Raw genomic sequence first — 19,001 nt, forward strand, 5'->3', positions numbered from 1 at the left:
CGTGATCTTTAAGTATTGGTTTTTGTTATTGTTTTTAAATTAGAAGTGAGGACTGTACCATATCATAAAATGTTTTGTACCAAAACAAAGCTTAGAGCAACCTGTTTTAAAATAACAAAAAATAGGCAAAAAGAAACAAAACTATTATTTGAAGATGGTATAATTTTTTCAACAGTATAATTTTCAACCACAAATTACAATAAACTGAAATTATTGAAAATTAAGAACATTCAATGAGGTGGCTAGTTTCACAAATACATAATTAAAATAACTTTCCTATATAATAGCAATAATTATAAAAATATAATAAAAACTATTTACAATAAAAAATGAGAAGAATTTACTCAGGAATTAATAAATGAAAAGATATAGTTCTGAATGGGAGACAAAATTTATAAAGTTAACAAGTTTTTATTCAAATAGTTTAGAGGGCCAACTTATTCCAATCAAAATACCAATGTAAAAACTTGGGAAACCTAGAAAGTATAAAACTGATCAACAATCCTTAAACTCACATACCACAGAATTGGTCCCAGGAAGATACCACTGACCTTGACTCTGGGAGAGTCAAGGTCAAAGAAAGACAGGTCAGGAAAGTCTAGATTATCAGGAGGCCAAAGAGAACAAATATCTACTACAATGAAGACACTGGGATCCTGTTTCTTGAGGGGCTATGTGAGCTAGTCACTGGAAACAATTTCTAAAAATAAAACTTTGCTTGTGAGGTAGCGACCACCTATTGCCAAAGGTCTAAAAACTGCGCTTAGAGAGGAATTAAGCTTATGGTCAAGATATTGAGCAACTCTGGTTCCAAGCCAATGTGCTCTTCCTCCTTTTGTGGCTCTTGGAGTTTTCTTCCTAGTAAGTCTTGGCTCAGCAGAGGGACAAGATTCTCAAGAGCTTTTTCAGTAGTGGGGTTGGGTGGCTGGACCTGAGCAATCTAAACTTCTTTTGTGGCAAGGGAAAGGCATCAGAGAGCTGTTTAAGCAATTACTAGCTGAACAAGGCATAGTAAGAATGTAGACATTTTAAAATTATGTTGTGAAAAGGATTTTTGTAAGTCACTTTTCACAAGTTGCAAATGTTACTGAAATTGATAGTTTAGATTATAAATGACAGAGTAAGCCTTTGATATTCAATTAGTATATTTTCCTATATTCCAAAGCAAACAATCCCTTTCAAAACTCAAGCTTTTAACAGGGTATTCTTAAGAGGGTTAACACATTAATAGAAGCTATTGGTTTAACAAATCAGTAGTCTGGGTCTTCCAGGAACATACCAGTCCAGAAAAACACTTTCCACTATTCATCTTTTCTCAAGCGTGAATCCCTATGTGGTGGGAAAAGGATCTGTGACCTGTATGTACATTGCTGTATAAGTTCACAAAGGCAAGCTCCTTAGTCCAAAAAGCCTGGATGCTAACTGAGGTATAGACTTTGAGGATATTTTCTTCCCTGTGAATTTCCTAAAAATCTGAGGCTTCAGGCAAGATGCATATTTATCCAATTTGGGCTATTATGAAGTTTTCACATATCTGTTTTTTTTTCAGACAGCCCAAAAATTCAGAATTCCTTATGAACCATTTCAAGTTGAGACAGGACCACATGACCTTTCCCGATCCTACTTCTGCTTTTGCGTCTTACATGCTGAGTGGGTTTTTTCATGGCGAGTGCAGTTTGACAGCCGACCAAATCTTCTCCCACATTTTTTGCAACTGTATGGCCTCTCAGCCACGTGACTTTGCAGATGAAGCACAAATTCTTTGTTCTCTGGGAAGGTTTTCCCACATTCCGGACACTTAAATACATTATTCCTTATATGGATTCCTTCATGGCGACTACGATGAGAATTTTGACGAAAATTTTTCCCACACTTTGAACAGGAATAAGGTTTCTCTCCTGTATGGATACGCTCATGTTTATTAAGGTTGGTTTTATGATTGAAGCTTTTCCCACAGTGACTACAGTCATAGGGTTTTTCTCCAGTGTGAGTCCTCTGGTGGGAAATAAGGTAAGAACTCTCATTAAACTGTTTCCCACACAGTGGACAAGTGTACCATCTTCTTGTTCTCCGATTTCGGGTAAGTTCAATAATATTGATATCCACAAATTTTGAGAGCTCCTCTAGTGGAGTATCATTTTCAATGGTAACTAAAAGATTTCTCATTTTCCTTTCAGCTGGAATAGATGTATTTAGTCTTTTTTCTTTATGGCAATCTGGAGGTTGCTCAGAGACCATGGAATAATCAATTTCATCACAATCTGAAGACTTTTCTCTATGATCTTCATTCTCAGGATTATCGTCATCATTAACTGTTGGGGGGAAAAAAGAACTTAGTAACTTTTGAGGGATATGACACCAGGAGGGGAAAAGAAAATGAGTCTGATTTCTCATGAAATAACCTTGAAAATCACAAATCTGGAAACTGGCAGATAATCTCACCACCAACACTCCCTTTCTACTCTTACTGACTGACTAATAAATCTTTCTATACCCCCAATGCAAGCACATGAAAAAAATGGAACAACTGAGGCCATACTGAAAGACTTCGTATGTTTGTTTATTCATTAAGTTCACATTGAGCTTATATTCTGTGTGGAGCACTGAGCTAAGTACCAGGGGATGAAGGACATAAACACAAAACCGTAACACTCATAATCTTTAGACTAGTTAGTGAATGGTAAGATGAGTTACTTCTAGGTTCTCACTACATTAAATATTGCAATATTGTAATATTACACAATATCCTATACATAGTGAAAAACTACAAACAATTAAAAAGCCCTAAAATAGAAAAGCTGTAACATATTCACACAGATGATTATTCGGGCATTGAAGTGAACACTATGACCAATGTAACAAAACTATGGTCAAAGTCATTAGCAGTCTTTTGAGGGTCGGAAGGGAAGTAGTAACTGGGCAGGGGCCACAAGAGGAATTTCTGTGGTGCTAGGAACAGTTAATTTTGGGTGGTAGTCTGACAAATGTGTACATTTTGTGAAAATCTGAGTTTTACACTTATAATTTGTACATTTTTCTGTATTTATATTATACATCATCCCAAAATGTATAAGATGATAAAGACTAGGTGACAACGTGGGGAAAAAAGTATGTTGTAAACAGGCAGGACCCCTAAACTTTGGGCAACTTACTAAAAATAAAGGGTTGTATCAGCCACTTAGGTATGTGGCTCATCCTGAGGCTGGAATGTGAATCTCTGCTGAATTTAGCAGTTTCCCACTAACACAATTTTTCTATTTATTTTAAAATTATTCTCTTAGGAAAATGAAAATGCTGGGTCAAAGCTTATGCCAATTTTCATCACAACTTTTTAAAATAAGATTTTATTTATTTATCTTTAGAGGGGAAAGGAAGGAGAGAGGGAGAGAAATACAATGCATGGTTGCCTCTCATGCATCCCCTGCTGGGGACTGGCCTGTAACCCAGGCATGTGCCCTGACTGGGAATCGAACCGCCATCTTTTGGTTTGCAGGCCCGTGCTCAGTCCACTGAGCTACACCAGCCGGGGCGATCACAACTCTTAATATGAATTGCCATAATGCTTTCCAAAGAAGCTATACCCATTTCAATACAACCATCTACATGGGGGTAATTCTTGCCAGCATTAAATATCATGTAAAAATATTTAATAGGAATAAAATGGCTTTTCACTGTAGTTCTATTTTGCACTTTACTGCAAACTATTGGACTGAAACTTTTATAAATTTAAAGAAATTTTATATATTACAAATTCTAAATCTTTGTCAATCATTACTCATTAAATATTTTTTAAAAGATTTATTTATTTACTTACTTACTTATTTACTTTTAGAGAGTGGAAAAAAGGGAGAAAGAGGGAGAGAAACATCAATATGTGGTTGCCTCCCACATGCCCTCTACTGGGGACCTGGCCCGCAACTCAGGCCTGTGATCTGACTGGGAATCAAACTAGTGACCCCTTGGTTCACAGGCCCATATTCAATCCACTGAGCTACACCAGCAAGGGCTTGTGAAATATTTTTTAATTGAAGTCTTCTTCTATAATTAAGCTCCACGACTTAAAACGAGAAAAAAAACCCCACTTTTTCAAAACCTGATCAACTTCTATTGTGTTTTCTGGCCATTTTTAATGATTTCTTTTTATAGTTAATTCATACATTCAGAGGTTTTTTTAAAAAAAATCAATGAATAAAAAATGTGGCCCTGGCTGGTGTAGCTCAGTGAATTGAGCATGGGCCTGTGAAGCAAACGATCACCGGTTCGATTCCCAGTCAGGGCACATGCCTGGGTTGCAGGCCAGTTCCCAGTGGGAGACACATGAGAGGCAACCACACATTGATATTTCTCTCCCTCTCTCCTTCCTTTCCCCTCTCTCTGAAAATAAAGAAATAAAATATTAAAAAAAAATTTGTTTCTCTGCAATCACAAAAAACAAACACTACAGGAGCACGTAACAGAAAACACTGAGATATTGTTTCACTTTCAAACATGTTCTTGACTAGACAGAGAAAAGGGCATAGGGAGAGGTGTAGAATACACTGAACAGAGAAAGGAAAGGGGTTGTTTTCTCCAGAATAAATCTATAGGCAGGAGCTGGACTCACGCATGCTTGGGAGAAGCCAGTGTGCCAATGCTGGCCGTGCATGAGGAGTAGGGTGCTAGGGCCTCTGTCTGTCCTGCCCCACGTTACCTGCTTTTCAGGCTTGAGCCCACACGGGAGTTCTAGGTAGGGGCCAGGGCCAGCTGAGACAACTTGCCAGAGAGGAAGGGAGGTAATCGCTCCTTGTAGTCTGCTGTGGAAAACTAAAGAGGCTTGCTACATGTGCCCATCCTCTTGCCTCTGGCTGGCCCTGTCCATCCTGCCACCCTCCCTGCCCCCTGGCCAGAGGCCCACTGGCACCCAAGGGCAGTGTAGCAGCAGGGCTTCGAACTTTCCTGGGGAGTACAGGAGGTACTGCTTTACTTTTGTTCTTCCTAAGCCTCAGCTGACTGTGCACAGCTCAATGGAAGGGTGGGAGCCAGTTAGAGGGACAGAGAAGGTTGGGTCATGGAGGATATCATGGTGAGGGGTAGGAAAAGGATGAAGATGTGCACGCACATTTGGACAAGGTAGGGGTAGTTATAGGTTCTGGCAGTGCTGTAGACTCTTCAGTTTCTGTCTGCTGGTAGTGGCAGTACAGTCTGCAATCTGCTTCTATGACACAGTGTGGTAGATCTCTGTGAGGATGTTCTTCAAAGCCTTCTTTATGTTAATGGCGTCCAAGACTGAGGTCTCCATAAAGGACAAGTTATTCTCTGTGAAGGCACAAGCCTCATCAGAAGACACAGGCCACAGGTGGTGCAAGTTGCTCTTGTTGCCCACCAACGAGATGACATCTCTGTCAGCATGGTCCCACACCTCCTTCAGGCAGTGCTCCATGTTCTCCTGTCACGTGCTTGGTGATGTCATACACCAGCAGCACACCCAATGGGCCATGGCAGTAAGCAGAGGTGATGGCACAGCTGTGCCGATTTGGCAGTGTTCCAGATCTGCCCCTTAACCATCTTGCCATCCACCTACATGCTGTGGGTGGCAAACTCCATGCCAGTGGTGCTCTTGCTCTCCAGGCTGAGCTTCTTGTGGGTGAAATAGGACAGTAGGTTGCTCTTTTCCACACCTGAGTCCCAGATGAGCATTGTTTTGAATTGACAGTCATACTTGTTCCCAGTCCCCACTGCCTTGGCACTTCCGGCAAGATCTGTGACTCCACAGATCCACCACAGATACCCCCATTTGGAATTTAATATCACACTTTTGTTTGTAACATGTCTAATATTGGTAAAAGCAGCAATAACATCCACTTCTACCTTTTAAAAAATTTTGACTCTGACTCTAAATACAGTATAGACAAATTTGGAAGGCAGTTATCTTTACATGATTTTAGTTTTCCCATTTAGATTCATGTCTCTCCAATATTGAACAATCTTACATTTACCAATAAACATCTCTAGTTTATTCCTATTTTATACACACTCTGAATTGAGAGCTTTCATTGATTTTAGAATGCTATCCAATAGTCATATATTCATCTACTATCTACTTACTTTGAAACTATCAGATGTAATTTTTAGTTGATCCTTTCAGGTTTTCTAAGTGCAAATCAAAGTTTGTACTAAGTATAAAAAGGGTTCCCTCCCTTTCCAGTATTTTTTTTCCTTCTTTTTTGAAAAGGTTTTACTTATTTTTAGAGGGAGAAGAAAGGGAGAAAGGGAGAGAAACATGTATGGGAGAGAGAAACATCCATTGGTTGCCTCTTGTACACACCCCAATCAGGGACTGAACTGGTGACCTTGCATTTTGCAGTGTGACACCCAACTAAGTGAGCCACACCTGTGAGGGCTCCTGTTTTTTCTTAATTCTTTTTTCTTATCTTCTTGTTTTAGAAAACCTAGATAACGGTATTATCTAGGTTTTAGAAAGTTTCTTTATTTTGTTCTCAGTTTTAAGGTATTACCATCAGTGTTTTATGAATGATTATAAGTATTTGGTTATATATAAAGAGCTAAATATGTTTTGAAGGCAATTTATTGATATTTATATGACTTTTCTTTAATGTATTAACATTTACATTGCTCAAAAATCAAAACATATGAAAAGGTACACAATGAGAAGTACTAATCTAATCCCTGTGCCTGTCCATTCTACTCATCCCCAAGACAGGTATCAGTTTTTATCAGTTTCTTAGTATTCCATTGTTTCTTTAGGCAACACATTTTTTTCTACTTTTCTTATATAAGAGGTAGTATATTATGTATATTTCTGCTTGTTTTATCTCAATCACTATATGCCAGTGCATAGAGATTATCCTGGTATGATGTGTAGACATACCATATTCAAACCTACAGAGATACCTGAATTGTTTTCAGTCCTGTGTTTTCATAAGCAGTACCACAATGAATAACTGTTTGTACATTATTTTGAGTGTGTGCTGTTCCAATTGCCTGTAGGTCAGATTCCCAGAAGTAGGAATGCTGAATCAAAGGGCTAATGCCTCTGTAATATGAGTAATTACAGATCCCCATACATGGGGACTGTACTATTCTGCATGTCTACTAGCAATACAGGCATCTCCCAATAACCTCACTATCAAGGTGTTGTTATGGTACTGATTTATATACATATGATTTTAAAAAATGGTAACTCAGCCCTGGCTGGTGTGGTTTAATGGACTGAGTGCCAGACTGCAAACCAAAGGGTTACTAGTTTGACTCCCAGTGAGGATGCGCAGGCCTGGGTTGTAGGCCAGGTCCCCAGTAGAGAGCATGAGAGACAACCACACACTGATGTTTCTCTCCCTCTCCTTCTCCCTCTAAAAATAACTAAATAAAATCTTTAAAAAAAATGGTAATTCAGTAGAGGTTAATTTGAATTTCTAATTATGATTAGGGCTACACATACTTTCATGTTATTAAGAGTAATTTGTATTTCTAAGTAAATCTTTTGGGCTTTCTTTTCTTTACTTCTAGAAGTTCTTTATGAATTAGAATTAGGAAGAGTAGGCTTTTGTCTATTAAAAGGTATAAATATCCCAATGTTATTATTTTAACATAATTATTTATTTATAATAATGTTAAATATGTTATGTTAATGTTATTACTTTAACATATTTATTTACTTATGTATTTAATTTATTAATCTTTTCTTTCAACACTTCTGAATTTTTGAGCCTTAACTAGAAAAGCCTTCCTATCCCATGGTTATAAAAGGAACTCATCCATGTCTTCTAATTATGCTTTTAAGGTTTTCTTTTAAACACTTAATATCTGCTATCCATTTGGACTTTTTCTTGGTGTGCAAAGTAATATATGATTCACCAAACCGCTACTAAGTTGTGCCACGACCTTTTATCAAAAAATCCCTCTTGCCCTGGCTGGTGTAGCTCAGTGGATTGAGTGCAGGCCGGTGAACCACACGATCGAGGTTCGATTCCCAGTCAGGGCACATGCCTAGGCTGCAAGCCAGTCCCCAGCAGAGGACTCATGAGAGGCAACCATACACTGATATTTCTCTCCTTCTCTCCTTCCCTTCCCCAAGATAAATAAATAAAATCTTAAAAAAAAAAAAGTCCCTCTTTACCTCGTTGTCTGAAGATTTTGCCTTTACTACAAACTATACCCCCAGTGTATTTGAGGATATAGCCGAACCCTTTATTCCACTCCACTCGTCTCTCTAGTCAAATGTCAATACTACACTATTTTTATTACACAGGATTTAAATTTAGAGGCTGCTTTAACACCTGACAGGGCCAGAACCCTTCCTATCCCACTCTTCTTCTTTTCAACTTTCCTGGTTACTTGACTTATTTTTCCATTTCAATTTAGTATCAGATTGTCTGATTCCAGGGGGCAAATCCTATTGGTATTGTTGAAAATATTACATTGAATTCATGAATCAACTTGGGGAGAACTGACCCTTTTTTTTAAAAGATTTTATTTATTTAAGAGAGAGGGAAAGGGAGGGAGAAAGAGAGGGAGAGAAACATCAGTGTGTGGTTGCCTCTTGAGTGCCCCGCACTTGGGACCTGGCCTGCAACCCAGGCATGTACCCTGACTGGGAATCAAACTGGTGACCCTTTGGTTCCCAGTCTGCGCTCAGTCTACTGAGCTACGCCAACCAGAGCCTGACCTTGTTATTTTAAATCTCCCTAGCCAAGAACATGGTGTTTCTTTTCATTCATTTAAGTCTACTTCTGTGTTCTTCAGAAGTGTTTTAAGGTTTTTCTCATAATTTTTGCACATTTCTAAAGTTTATTTCTAGGTGTTTAATCTTTTTTGTTCTGATATATTCTAAATGATTGTTTGCATATATGAAAGCTAATGATTTCCATATACTGTAAAAGGTGAAAGATCTATACAATCTGAAGAGAAACTAGAGTACACATATACTGTACTATTTAACATCCCATTGCCATACTAAATGCTTATTATTTGTTGTAAGTTTTCAGATATTCTCTATGTTTTTCCAGCTATACAATTACATCACATGCAAGTAGATACACTTTTTCCTTTCTCTTAAATTCTTATTCTTATCTAATTTCTTTTTCATTTAACTGTACTGGTTAATACCCAAAATACAATATTAAATACTGAAGTTATGATAGTGGGCTTTATTGTTTTATCTCCTCATTTTACTGGGAATACCTCACAGTATTTCCCATGAAGATGATGCTGACAGCCTTGGCTTGGCTGGTTGGGTATTGTCCTGCAAACTGAAACGTTGTGTATTCAATTCCCAGTCACAGCGCATGCAAGAGGCAACTAACTGATGTTTCTCTCTCACATTGATGTTTTTCTCCCTCTTTCCCCTCTCTCTGGAACCAACAAAAGAAAAAAAAAAAAAAGATGATGCTGACTGAATATATAAGTACCCCAGTAAGGAAATATTCTCTAATTACTATTTTGTTAAGTGTTCTTATGAAGAAGGGGTTTGTATTTTGTCAAATACCTTTTCAGTAACTATGAAAATGATCTTAGATATTAATTTTTATTAAACAATAGATTTTATTAACAGACTTTTTAGCATTAGGTCAATTTTGCATTTCTGGAATAAATCTTCTTTGGTCACATTTTTATCAGGTTGTGTATCTTTGTAACACTAAATTCATTAAATAATTTGGAAGTTCTTTATTTCTGTACTCTGAAATTCTTCATAGCATTTCAATTGTCTAATTTTTAAGGATTTACAAGAATTTTCTGTGACGCTGAGGCTGGTCCTTTTTCTTGAATGGGGAGCTAGTTTTTGAATCTTTCAATTTGCTCGGTAGAAATTGATTTGTTTTAAAATCTATTTATTAGTTCCTCTTTTAACTTATTATCTTTTCTAATTTATTACTTTCTTTTCCTTTATCTTGTTTTCCTAACTTCAAGTTAGAGGCTTAATTAATTTCATTTTTCTATGTTAATATACATGTTTTACAGCTATAAACTGTCTTTGAGTATTACTTTAGGTTATAACATAGATTGTGATACACAGTGTTTCTGGAAAAATTGTGTAATTTTAATTGTATTTCCCCTTTGACTCAAAGTTACTTGTTTTTAAAATTTCCAGTTAGGACCCCCCCCCCCGATTTTATTATTAACTTTCAGTTGTACTAGATAGATTCTATTCTGTTATTTCTATTCTTTGGAATCCACTGAGTCTTTCTTTGTTGCAAGGCATATAGTTGATGTGCATCAATCTTGTAAAGATATATTCTCTTACCACAGTAGAGGTAGATAAAACCGTAAGAACCATCTTATTGAAAATTTAAGTGTTCTACATTTCCACGTTACTCACTTGAGCGGAGACACACATTCTGTCCTCCTCTAACAAGAGCTTTTTTGATCTGTCTCCACGAAGTTCAGTCTCTTACATTTTTTCCCTTTGCAAACCGACCAAGAATTACTATTTCAACATCAGCCGTATACTGATGACTCCCAAATCTTTATGTCCTTACACCTGACTTCCAATCCTCAATGTCCAAGTACACAGAGGATAATCTCATTTTACTTCCTACTACTGAAATAAAATCCAACTTCTTCTAAACTCTGTTCTTGGTCCAAATCCTGCCTCAGCCCCATCATATATCTTTATAACAGTTTCACACTGTTTATCTTTTTATGTGAATGACTTACAAAACAAACCATAAACACCTAGAGGGCAGTAATGGAGCAGTACATATCTTTTTAATCAACTCTAGAACCCAACTTTGCATGAGCAAAACAGGTGGAGTTTACTAAATATTGGTGAATGACTCTTAGTGCTTTTAAAAATTGTTCATACTTTGCTATTTATTGTTTGACTCTAACTCATTAGTTTCAGGATATGAGTGAGGAAAGGGAGGGTGAGCTTTGTGTCTCCAGGTCTCAAGGTTCATGGTCAAAGTGCTGCTGGTGTTGGCAACATACCCACCAACCAGTCACCCAAAATGAATGTTAGCTTTGCCCAACACTCAGGCAAAACTTGTGTAGTAAATCTTATTTCTTTATATTTTTCCCTAAAATAAAGAAAATATAACAGGACAACTGTGGGAAATTAACCTGGCCCATTAAGTAGTACTACCCTGATCATCATACTGTGTAAGAAAACTGAAGAGTTCAATAGTTATTATAGATTTTTGTCACCCCAGGCCATTCACAAAGCCCACTTTCTCCTCAAAGCCTGCCCCAGAAGCAAACAGCCTTGAAATCAAGGTAAAAAGTATTAGGCACTCATCAAAACAATTTCTGAAGGCTCCTGACTGTACAGTAACAGTGTACTTCTGGAGAAAAGCTGAAGCATCTCCAAGATTAAGCTGCTGCCAGATGAGTTCATATGTAGCACTGAAGATACTTGTTAACCATAGTAGGAAATAAGCACAAATGAAGACTCCTCCCTTCACCAACCATATAGAAAATTCATTGACAAAATTATAACAAATTCAGCAAGGAGGCAGGAAAACTCTAAGCCCAGACTACAAGATGTGATGTAAGATTCCCAGAGTCCAAATCCCTGCTCCACTACCTACTGCTGTGTGACCTTTAGAAAATACCTTAACTTTTCTCTGCCACAGTTTCATCATCTGTAAAATAGTAACAACTCTTATACCCCAAAGTACAATTATGAGAATTATGAGATTATAAATGCATGCAAAGTACTTAGATTTAGTGTTTGGCACATAAAGACATAAAAGTGCTTAATAAGTACTAGACGTTATGTCCATCAATAGTTGGATATATTTTCATTTATACTAGCAGGCTTCATGGCTATTGAACATCAAGGGGAGAGAAAGACTTAAAGTTTGTCATGTGTCCAATAAAAACATTAATTTAAAATATACCTAATGAGAAAATAGTACTGGACCCAGAAAATGGATTCAGAAATAGTCTGCCTGCATTTTCTATCTGTCTGAATGTTTGATATTAGGCTATAGTTCTTGCATACCAAGAGAAATTCCCTCTGCCCTTGCTGCCCCCAAGATTCAGGGAAAATGGTCATCCACAGGTGGAGCAGACTCTGCTACATAGGATAAAATAAAAATTAAACGTGTATGTAAACATCTGCTTAGCTGTGAATAGTGTCTCAAGTCTGAGATGAAGTAGTAAAATATGCTTTTCCCATAACATTCAATCTGAACACACAAGAGACTTAATTTCTTACCCATTAACATCATCTCCCCAACATTGTCTTCTTCCTTCTCTGAGGTGGGCTGTTGAGTAGGACCCAGGCTCACACATTCTTCTTGGGAGTAAAATATATTCAAATCCTCAAAGACCATCAGCTCCTGAAAGATCAATAGGCCCCTCTTCCTCTTAGTAACAAAACTTCTTTGACACCCTGTTGATAAGACTGAGACCCAAAGATAAAGGAAGGAATGGTAAAAGGAATCTGTAAATCCCACACAGATGCAGCCAGACAGGAAAGCCAGGCTCACAGAAAAGCCAGGCTCAGAGGAAAAGCAGAAGAAAAACATCTAATAAGGCAGTGAAACACAAGCCCCACTCTTTCCCGACTCCCAAGAGTATGATTTTATGCAAAGATTGGCTAAACAGGGAGGGACAACAAGAACACAGAAGGTGATGCACTCAGTGAATGGGAAAATCAAACCCCACCTTAGGCTCAGATTTCAAACACAGAGATACTGTCTCCTGTTTCTGCCGGATTCCTTCTCTGGTCAGCAGCTTCACTAAGGGAAGAGGTTGCACTGGGGAAAGAGGAAGCTGTAGTTACTGGAAAAGTCAGTGACTCTAATATGGAGACTCTACCCATACCCTGAAGCCCAGTTGCCCTCATGCCTTCAGCAGGCACCTCATGGCTTTTTCTGCTCCTGTGAGCCCAGTTAGAGATCAAGCCATAAACCACAATATCTTGAATCTATATAAGGTCTTCTCACTATGAAAAAAATGTTTCCTTAAGTACCTTTGAAAATTCCCATAACTATTAAAGGGGAGGTGGGGGGAGGTAAAAATCTGAGGATCCCCACAGCAAGTACAAAATTTTCAAAATGCCACATAAACTGAAATCACTTCAATAATTCACCCACATATTATTTATCCTAAAATGATATCCCCTACCCCCCAGCATGTCTCTGGAAAATTGACACTAAAGACACACACTCTTTATTCTAAGGCCTTACTCATACTCAGCAAACTACTCAAGCTCCAGCTTGAAAAAAAAGTACTCCCTCTTCCCAACATGTTTACTTACTAGAATCAACTTTTCTCAAAACCCAACATTCTAACTGGAATTTGTTACTAGCACAGAACTCTATCTCAGCCCCAGTACCAGCCTCTACTAGTGAAACAGAAACGCGTTCTTACCTCGGTTCTGAAAGTCTGAGCTCACATCCTTCATAATAACCAAGGTCTCTTTGATTTTCTGACTGGGCTGGGCTAGTCCTGGCTTGGGCAAAAAGGTGAGGAAGTGCTCCAGAACCAGCTGGTGGATGGTCTTGGGCCCATTACTAGCATCTCGAAGTAGGTCTTGGCCTAGCTTGGAGTTTGGAGGAACTCTCAGTATAAAAGACTGCTTTGGCTTTGGGGGCATAGGGAACACTTTCGCCGCCATCGTGCCTTTAAATCACACACCACACTCGTATCTGCAGTTTCAAAAGCCACCTCTTACTGAAGGAAATCCGCCAGAAAGCTGCAGACAAGAGAATAATGCGTTACCCACAAAGTCAGGCAGGGCATGCCTACACTTCAAAATGTAGCTTGGATAGTTACACCACATGAGCTACAAGTCAGAAAGCAAAGATAAGCTGGGGTAGAGAACTCGTAACGGAAATGAATAATCTTAGCAAGGCCTGAAAGAAGATCTTGAGAATGAGAGCCAAAGGATGTCCAAACCGCAAGGACCACATGGAAGGGAGAAAAGGCAACCGGCAAAATATCAAGGGCCATTCGCCTAAGAAATATAAAGTGCAAACTCCACTGGGAAGAGCTGTAACTCATGGTGGTAGAGCAGTGGCTAAAAGACTCCAAGAAAATCTGGGGGCCAATACCAAGGGCATCAGTCAGCTTGGCCACTGAATCTGTCCCCTCGGGGAACAGCTGATGGATCAAAGAGCGAACTCAAGATCGTATTAAGTGTCCACACATGGCCCGCTTACTCCTTTACTCTGAGAAAACTGTGGTGAAAGCGGAAGGGGACAGCCTAGTAGGACCCACCGGTCCTGGCACTCAGAACCTCTCCCACCGGTCAAGGGCTGCCTTCAGCGCAAAGCCCAGACTGGGCGTTGCCTGGGGCTCGCTCCTAGCTCCCTATCCGGTCAGGCTCCTCGAACAACGGACCACGCTCCTCTCCCCAGAGACCGCCTCAAGCCTGGTTCCCGCCTTTACCGAGCACCTCACCTTCCTGAAGCTCTGCCACCCTCACCGTTTGCTGAGAACAACCCAGACACCCAAGGTCTAGGAGAGACCGGGAAACTAGGCGCGAGAGATCGAACCCTCCCTCGCCCTTGGGAGTGTCCTGACAGGCCGCCGAACACTATTGGTGGACCAAGCCGTCAGTTATGGAAGACGGCAGGGACGCGGTGTCTTCTGGGAGGCCCCACCCACACCGGCACCCGTGACGTCACACCCGGTGACTCGTTTCCGGTGCGATAACCGGGTCTCCCTGCTAGGAGCAGGCAGTGTGTAGTTGAAACAAGCCTTGAGGCCGACCAGCGGAACTCTCAGGACCAAAGGGAGGCGAGGCTGGAGGCAACCGCTCTCTCTTTGGTTCTACTTGGAAGACAGAAAGCAGAGGGCTGGCTCGAGTCAGCCACGACGGTCTGGCACCACTCCAGGTACGGGCTGACTCTAGGTCTTGCTGGGAATTGTAGTTCAGCTTCAACCAGCCAATGGGAGGGCGCCGGGCACAACCGTTGGTGCTGGGTCGAGTGGTAGCTTGACCGGAAGCGGGTTGTAAGTGGGGACCGGAAGGTTTGCGCGTGCCCGCCGCAGGTGCTGTTCCAGCATCCGGGGTGGGTCCAAGCATGCTGGTGGGTCCAGCATCCGGGGTGGGTCTCTTTACGGAGACTGGAAGTGGGTAGTGTTTCAGGGCCTCGGGCTCTGGCGCTTGTTACAGTTGTCACCGCCTGCCATGTTCAACACTGTTCTGGCCATCTTTCTAAGAAATCATAGTAGTTTTTGGACCGTTGCTGTTTCCATCCTCAATTTCAGCCTCTTACGCCTAACAGCGTCTTTTCTCTTTGCATAGTTCCCATAGGCGGTTCCCATACATTGATCAGGGTTGGGATAGCCCCAAATATTGCCGTACTTCTTTGCGTAACATCAGTATCAGCTGGATGACAAAAGTCAGAATGTAAATGAATTTCTTTTCTTAACCCTAACAACAGGTGACGCACTTAACCATAGTTTAAAATAAGTTATAGAGAGACTAGTATCAAAACTGTGTGGTACCAAAAAAAAATTTTTTTTTTTAAGAATACCTTTCAAGACATCAGAATTACTAAAAAAAGGGAAAACAAAAAACAACAGCAACCTCCCCTCCTTTAGTCAAAGCAGTATAGTTTTAGCCCTGGCTGGTGTGACTCAGTGGATTGGGTGCCGGCCTGCAAAACGAAAGGTCACCACCAGTTGGATTCCCAGTCAGGTCACATGCCTAGGTTACTAGCCAGGTCCGCAGTTGGTGGAATGTGAGAGGCTACCGATGGATGTATCTCTTGCACATCATTCCCCTCCCCCTTTCTCCCTCCCTTCCCCTCTTTAAAAATAAAGTCTTTTTAAAAAAGCAATACAGTTCGAACTAAGAGTGAGTAAATAGAATAGTAGAGAAGAGTAGTAAGTGCCAAAATTGATCTGAATATATGAGGACCTATATGAAAGGGCAGCATTTCAACATAGTGTGAAATAGATGGTGCTAGCAATAACTGTTTTTTGGGGGGGAAAAAAGTAAGACTCCTGTCCTTAGACTACACACAAAAAATGGTATTTAATAACAAATGAAAGTACACTTAAGAGAACATTAAGTTTAATATTGAAGCAAAATGAAAAACTGAGATGTCTTAAAGTATATATCAGTGTTAACTTTAAAAACAGTATTAATGAAAATCACTAAAAAATTTTCATCCAGTTGTTGGAATCAAAGAAGTGTTTAGGAGAGTGGTAGAAAAGGGTAAAGGAGGGATAAATGGTGATGGAAGGAGACTTGACTTAGGGTGGTAAACACACTATGTAGTATACAGATGATGTATTGTAGAATTGTATACCCAAAACATACATAATTTTATTAATTAATGTCACTTCAATAAAAGCAACAAAGAGTTTACCATATTTTGCCATATATAATATGCACCCATGTTTTTGGCTCAAATTTTCAGGAAAAAAATCTTTTGTTTTAATTTTTAAAATTCAATTATTTATTTATTTATAGATATTTGTTTTTGTATTATAAGGGAATTTTAGCATTTATTTTTGAACATATGGTATGAGAAAATTTTTTGTAACAAATAATTATAAGACATGAGAACAGGTACAAGGTACAAGAAATTTTATTTACTGGTAACAAATTAGTACTACCCATGTATAATGCGCATCCTTATTTTTCCCTAAAAAATTTGGGCAAAAAAGTGCACATTACATGCAGCAAAATACGTAGTTCATTTTGCAAAATGGAGCAGCTGACGTGTATCTTATTGTAAAATTTGAAAGTTCAACATGAGATAAAATGTCTGAGCTGGGTTTTCTGGGGTGTCCCTGGTGTCAGTTTTGTGTGTTCTCCTATTGTTGAATCTTGATTGCTGCTGGCAAGCCAGTGGGTGGGATTGACCCTCAGGCTGAGTGACTGAAGGTACTGGATGTGATTACAGTGGATGAGCTGTGGTGCAGAGATTGACCCCATAGAGTGTTATACACTATACTGGGACTGTGGTGCCTTCTGAGTCAACAGCTTGGGTATGTTATTTGTGGAACTAATTGGGTAGTGCTCTGGTGTAATCCGAAGCCAGCCACCAGATGTGTTGGTTCTAGGGCCTTTTGGGTGGGGGGCTTCTCTGTAGGCCCAGGTCAGCCACTACCTGTGCCTGGTCTGGGGACAAGTGGTAGGAGTGACAATGTGATCTGCATTAGATAGTTTCCTGTGCTGGACTCTCTCTCACCTGAGAGAGTCTGTGGTGCAAACCAAGGCCTACTGCTGCTGGTCCCAGGACCATTTAGCAAGAGGTAGAGGGCATGCTGAGGCCAGCTGCTGCTTGTCTGGGTTTGTGGACCTTTTAGAGATTTTAGGAGAGTCCCCAGTATGAGTCAAGATTGGCATCTTGTTAGGAATAGCCACTGAGAGAGGTTTGGGTTAGTGTTTGAGTTAGGTTGGGTGGGTTTTAGGGAATCACCAGAGTGGGATGATATTGATGGATACTGAGATTTGGTACCAGTCTGCTCCTGCTGGCTATGTGGGGAGAGGGCTCAACAAAGGAACAAACTTGCCAGCAGTATGGTCCCAGAGGGAGCTGCTCTTCCCATCCTTGCCCTGAAGCCAGACAATTCAGTTTTGCCCTGTTTCTCCCTGGCACTTTTTGAGCTGCTTCCCTGGAGCTGGAGTCAGAGCAAGTTGAGTATGTCAGTGAGTAAGTCTGTGAACAAGCCTTTGAAGAGGAACACCTGAGACAACAGCAGCCCTGCATGTCACCCAGACAGAATCCCTACTCATTTCCACAGCCAGGTGTTTTGGAGAATTTTTTTCTTAGCACTGGTGGTCTGGGCTGGGGAGCCTGGTATAGGGCTGGATTTCCTGGATCCTCAGCAGGCACCTCCACAGCCCATTTTGTATCTTTGCCCCTCCTACCAATCTTGGTGTGGCTTCTTTTTTTATATCCTTAGTTTAGGAGTTTCATTTAGCTAGTTTTCAGATGGTTCTCAACGGTGGTGGTTCTATAATTTAGTTGTAGTTTTGATGTAGTTGTGGGAAAAGGCAAGCACAGCCTTCACCTACTTTGCCAATCTTGCGGAAGTCCTATACACTTTCAAAGGGTGCATCTTATGGTATGTGAAATATATCACAATTAAAAAACACCAGACAGGGAAAATTTCATCTTACGGATACAAATATTTAGTATGTAAAATATTTATGAAGAACATACTACCAACAAAAAAGTTCAATATTTAGATTCTACAAGTAAATAGCCAAAGGACCTGTACCATTTCTTTTAAAAATATTTTATTTATTTATCTTTAGAGAGGAAGGGAAGGAGAGAGGGGCAGAAACATCAATGTATGGTTGCTTCTCATGTGTTCCCTGCTGGGAACTGGCCTGCAACCCAGGCATGTGCCCTGACTGGGAATCGAACCATGATTGTCTGGTTCTCGGGCCTGTGCTCAATCCACTGAGCTACACCAGCCAGGAGGAGCTGTACCATTTCTACAGAATGAAGTAAAAAGTAGAAATTCACTTGGAAAAATTCACTGCCTCATAAATGGTAATGAAATAAAACATAGGTAAAACCTTATCATATCTCTATTAAACCAGCAAAAAAATAATGTCAGACATTGCTTTGGGCATGAAATGTTTTAAATCTTTCTGGAGGATTATATGGCCATTGTAGCAAATGTTATCAAACAGTTCACATTCTAGAACTATTTTTAAGAATAACAGGAGAAAAAGAAATAAGTGTATAGTGAGGTGATGGAAAATAAACACGAAGCTGATCTTGAAAAGGGCAGGAATAATTGGAAGTAACAAATGACCAACCATAGGGAACAGCTGAGCAAATAGGGCACATGAATTGTGTCAGCATGTGGATTATTCACATAGACCAAAGCACCACAAAGACAGCAAAACATGTGTTTTGTGCTCTGGTCAGACCATGGAGAACTGGAGTCCAATCTAGGCTCTAGTGTGAAGATACAGAAAGAGGAGTTGGTGTAGGAAGAGTTTAGAGTTTAATCTTAATTATTTTTTTTCTTACATCCTTTCTCTTTGTATCTATCTAATGGGGGATGATAGAGGGGACATCTGAGAACTAGAGCACCTAATATTCCACAGGCCCACAGAGTTTCAGGTATAG

At 39.8% G+C, this 19,001-nt stretch overlaps 1 protein-coding gene and 1 pseudogene across 1 annotated transcript; both read right to left on the minus strand.

The window, feature by feature from the left end:
* Nucleotides 1-246: 246 nt before the first annotated feature.
* Nucleotides 247-14,466, minus strand: ZNF200 (zinc finger protein 200). Its single transcript, XM_037154673.2, has 5 exons — nt 14,350-14,466; nt 13,318-13,642; nt 12,610-12,701; nt 12,158-12,281; nt 247-2,312 (listed from the first exon to the last, which is right to left on the minus strand). The coding sequence occupies exons 2-5, from the start codon at nt 13,562-13,564 to the stop codon at nt 1,621-1,623; spliced, it is 1,155 nt and encodes a 384-aa protein (XP_037010568.2). The 5' UTR covers nt 13,565-13,642; nt 14,350-14,466; the 3' UTR covers nt 247-1,620.
* LOC128628347 (ras-related protein Rab-11B-like) lies at nt 4,318-7,087 on the minus strand (annotated as a pseudogene).
* Nucleotides 14,467-19,001: the final 4,535 nt, after the last annotated feature.

Source organism: Artibeus jamaicensis, unplaced genomic scaffold (assembly GCF_021234435.1).
Source record: "Artibeus jamaicensis isolate MK-2021 breed Jamaican fruit bat unplaced genomic scaffold, CSHL_Jam_final contig_700, whole genome shotgun sequence".
Lineage (NCBI taxonomy): Eukaryota > Metazoa > Chordata > Mammalia > Chiroptera > Phyllostomidae > Artibeus > Artibeus jamaicensis.